This window comes from Arachis ipaensis, chromosome B07, assembly GCF_000816755.2.
Source record: "Arachis ipaensis cultivar K30076 chromosome B07, Araip1.1, whole genome shotgun sequence".
In the NCBI taxonomy this organism is placed as follows: Eukaryota; Viridiplantae; Streptophyta; class Magnoliopsida; order Fabales; family Fabaceae; genus Arachis; species Arachis ipaensis.
In genome coordinates, this window is record NC_029791.2 from 9,882,882 (window position 1) to 9,887,552 (window position 4,671).

The following is a 4,671-nucleotide window of genomic DNA, read 5'->3' on the forward strand; positions in this document are numbered from 1 at the left end:
TTTTATTAATGTAATACTAATTTTTATTAATTAATTTTTTTAAATGATATTCACAGATTTTTGTCAATGTTTTTTATTGTTTTTGGAGTGCATTAGAATTTGAGTACTCAAAGTATATGCCAGATTTTTTTTTAATTTGATAGGGATATAGCCACGCTTTAAAAGCGGAGCAATAGGTCCATGTTTCTTTGACTATTGGCACGCTTCAAAAGTGACACCATATCTTTTACTGTTGGCACGTTTCAAAAGCGTAGCCATATCTTTCATTTTTCGGTACGCTTTTAAAGCGTGCCGATAGGTTAATATATATCGCCACGCTTTTAAGCGTAGCAAGAGTTAAAAGCGTGGCAAAAAAGAAAGCGTGCCGATAGATCTACAAAAGCGTGGCGATAGAGCAACCGGCACGCTCGCAGATGTGACCTTTTTAAAAGTGTACCGATAGCTCAAAAAGCGTGGCGAAAAGCTGTCGGCACCCTTTTTAGCACTTTTCGGCACGCTTTAAAAGCGTGGCAGAAAACTTATTTTCTTGTAGTCAGCACAGTACACCTTGAAATTTTGTATTATGTGTGTCTTTACAATATCTAAGGTGAGATCACATTATTAGGTTATATTTAAATATTTTCAACAATATTTATCTTTTGAAAGACGACTAAGATATATAGTCCTTGCTCCTAACACTACAAGAAAACAGCTCTATTGCCACGCTTTTAAAGCGTGGCGAAAAGCTGAAAAAAGTGTGGCGATAGCTTTTCGCCACGCTTTTTGAGCTACCACCACGCTTTTGAAAGGGTAGCGTATGCAAGCGTGGCGGTTGCTCTATCGCCACGCTTTTGGTGACCTATCGCCACGCTTTTTCTTTTGCCACGCTTTTTACAAATGGCCACCCTTTAAAGCGTGGCCGTATTTGGAAGATGTGGCCACGCTTTAAAAGCGTGGCCATATGGGAGATATGGCCACGCTTTTGAAGCGTGGCAATAGAGAGATATGGCCACACTTTTGAAGCGTGGCGATAGAGAGAGATATGGCCACGCTATAACATCTCAACAGCACTAGGGAACTTGCTTCAAAGTTCAAACTTGAAGATATGCTCATTGACAACAAGCACCTCCCAATTCAATCCATCGAGATGCGAGGTAGCTGGCCCTTTCTTTCTACTTTGCTAAACCCAACTGTCATCAAGGATTTCATCTTCCTTGTGCCAACCACTCTCTGCCTTACAAACCAGCAATTAATGAAAAAAAAATTAATGAAACAGTAACACTTTCACAGCATCTATTTTGGACAATGAAAAAAAATACAATAAACAGCAATCACAAGTCCAGAATTCAACACCAAAACAGCACAATAAACAAAACCAGCCAGCCCTAAACCAGGCAGCTCAGACTATACACTCAACATTAAGAAAGATAAGAACAACCCTAAACCAGGCAGCTCAGAAAATTCTAACCATAACCAAAACCAGCCCTTCTCACGTATCACATATGTACAAGTACAATTTACAACTTCAAGCAGATGAACACGAAGAGTGAGATTCCCACAAAATTTAAAACGATCACAGCAAAACAATACTTAAAATCTCAATTTAAGAAACATAATAAAAATAGTAACAAGTTATCATGGAAATGCTCTAACCTTACTTTCAGCTTTGACATCCATATTCGGCATAGCAGGGCTCCCCAACCGGACCATTTCACCACAAAGAAATCACTCATTTAGATTTTTGAAGATTAAAAAAAATGCAAATACTCATTGAAACCAAACCGTACCATCACTCCGATTGTTCACAACAGGTGATTCAGCAGCTAGGGTTCCTGAATTCGACCCCTTCAGAGGTTTATCAGAACTCTTCATCACGGCGCGCTGCGACTCAGTTTCGCAAGGCGAGTCGCTAGCTCGTTCTTCTCCCTCTGACGCCTTACGTGGTGGAAGAGAGGGTTTTGGATCCGTGCTTCTTCCAGAATATGAAGGGCTTTATAAGGAGGAGGGGAATCGAAGGGGTTGTGGTTGTGGACGTGGGCGTGGAGGGAGCGGCCTAAGATAGAGCGTGACCATGTTAGAGTCACGAGGCCCGTGTCGGTGTGGTACAGGTACGTGGTCAGGTTGGGGTTCGAGGAGCCTGGTGGCGCCGGTGGTGGAGGACAATTACGGCGGGTGTGGGATGGCCGAAAGCTGGAAGGGAATGGCGATGACATCAAAATGGCACAGCGAGGGCGGGGATCTGAGCTCTTCTCCTCAAATCCTCAAAATGGCGCAGCGAGGGGAGATTGCCAATGAGGGGTTATTGGGTTTGGGCCTTTGGGGCGGGTTATTAGGTTATTTTTTTAAAAACTTTTTGGCCACGCTTTTAAAGCGTGGCAAAAGAGCATCAGGATATGGCCACGCTTTAAAAGTGTGGCAAAAGAGCACTAGGATATGGCCACGCTTTATAAACGCTACTGTAGTGAAACCCTGTTGCCACGCTTTCAAAACGTCCCTGTTTTTGTCTATGGCCACGCTTTTGAAGCGTGGCAGAAAAAAAACGTGGCCGTATCTCTATTCAACTGTCACCCTTACAAAAGCGTGGCCATTGACCCTTTTCGCCACACTTTTGAAGCGTGGCGAAAAAAAAAACGTGGCTGAATCTATATTCAATCGCCACCCTCACAAAAGCGTGGCCATTGACTACTTTTGGCCACGCTTTTAAAACGTGGCAAAAAAAAAGCGTGGCCATAGGCCTTTTTTCTTGTAGTGTAATCATCCATTATCATGATAACTATTTTACAACTACCGAAAATTAATTAAAGACATTATAATTAAGATTTTGTAATATTACTACTACTATAATATACAATTTTGATGTTTTTTTCCCTAAATTTAATATACATATCTAAACTTTAAAAGTGAGATATAGATATAGATGGAGAGAGATGAGAGAAGTAAGAATGTTCTAAATATGTTGAAATTGAAAGCGCAATAAAAGCTTTACATGGCTATATTTATTGCCCTTTTCATCATATAAAGGGACTGAACGGAAGCCCGGTCTTATTTCATCGACAGGGAAACATGTTTGGCCTCCAAAATCATCCTTTTCATGCTTATCATACTCTCTTGCCTCTATCAGAACCAATGCAAGACTTGGAACTTTCAATGGGATTTCAAATTCTTCTTCCCAAACTGGAAACCAATTATCTGAAATCACCCTTGTTCTGTGCCTAGCTTTGTCATATTGTACACCATGTATAGACACCTGTTTTCATACATGATGAATTATATAGTAAAGATAAGAGTTTACAGATTTTTTCTTTTATAAAATTAAATAGTACTATTAACAAGTTGAATCTCTAAAAAAAAAAATTTTTGTACAATAAAAAAATAGCTACAAAAAAAATCTATATTTTTTTATACAACTTTGATCTGTATTGTAAAGTGCACTTTCATACATTCATCAAATACATACTCTTTTAATTAGAGAAAATATTTAAATTAACCTTAATGAATTTTACATGAAATACTTTGATTTTCAATATATTTTTATTATTCTAAAAGTTTTTTAAAATTATTCTTACAAAAGATTAATTTTTTTTGTCGTCTTTAATAAAATTTTTATTATGCGTTAGACAGATAAATTTTTAACAAATTTTGTTATAGTACAATTATTAAATTCTAAAATATATTAAAAACTAAAATATGTGATCTGAAGTCTTTTAGAAACCAATTTAAATGTTTACTAGTTAGTATTCCTTTTAACATTTTTATTTGCAGCATTTGAATACTAATTTTTAGAGTCACCAATACAAAATAGTAGATGCAGAAGTTCATTTATCATAAAATTGAAAAGAATTCTTATTATACTTTCTAAAGGTAGAAACATAAGGGAAAAATTTGACGAAAAATATTAAATATAAAAAAGGGCTAGAAAAATATCACTCTTTTTTTCTCTAAATAAATATGGAGGTTCAGAATCCAAGATAAATTTTTCTGTCTTTATTTTTGTGATTTTTTGTTGTTGTTTGTTTATATCACGAAACACTTATGTTACCTTTGAAAAGGAGGGGGGTAATTATGAATATTGAATCTTAAAAACTAAACCAACGTTCTAGTGCAATTCCAGAAAGAAATAAAAAAAGAAACAAAAAATGTAGCTTGATAACAAGTAAACAACAAATATTCAACTATATATGACAACTGGAATGCTCTTTAATTTCATTCTAATATATATGGAAAATTAAGAAACTCACCTTTATGTAAAAGTCTGGTGGAGAGAACGTATCAAAGTGTGTTTTGCTGAAATTAGAAATCCACCCTGTTCCCATATATATTTTCACCTATATAGTTTCACGCAGGAGATATTCAAAAGAATTTCACTAACCTTTAATTTGTATATAAACAGAAAATTAAAGTTACTTATACAACTGCTAGTAAAACTTTCATGTAAAAATTTAAAAAAATTGTGATTTACAAAAGGTGGTTATTTTAACGAAAACATTTTCATGTCAAATAATATTATGAATTAGTAGATGGTTTTACATGTTTGATTCAACCTTTTAACAATTCACAATATCATTTTTACGAAAATATATTTGTAGAAGTAGCCACCTTACTTGTGAGGTTTATATATATATATATATAAGAGTAAATTGCTAAAATAGTATCTAAAAGTTAATATCACTGATAAAAATGACTCTAAAAGAT

At 35.5% G+C, this 4,671-nt stretch overlaps 1 protein-coding gene across 1 annotated transcript in view; it reads right to left on the reverse strand.

Moving 5' to 3' along the window:
• Positions 2,927-4,671, reverse strand: part of LOC107606651 (phosphoinositide phospholipase C 6-like) — a 5,606-nt gene continuing 3,861 nt past the window's right edge. The window contains exon 6 of the mRNA XM_021107676.1: positions 2,927-3,226. Within this exon, the coding sequence (XP_020963335.1) occupies positions 2,927-3,226 (300 nt within the window). The remainder of the gene's footprint in view (positions 3,227-4,671) is intronic.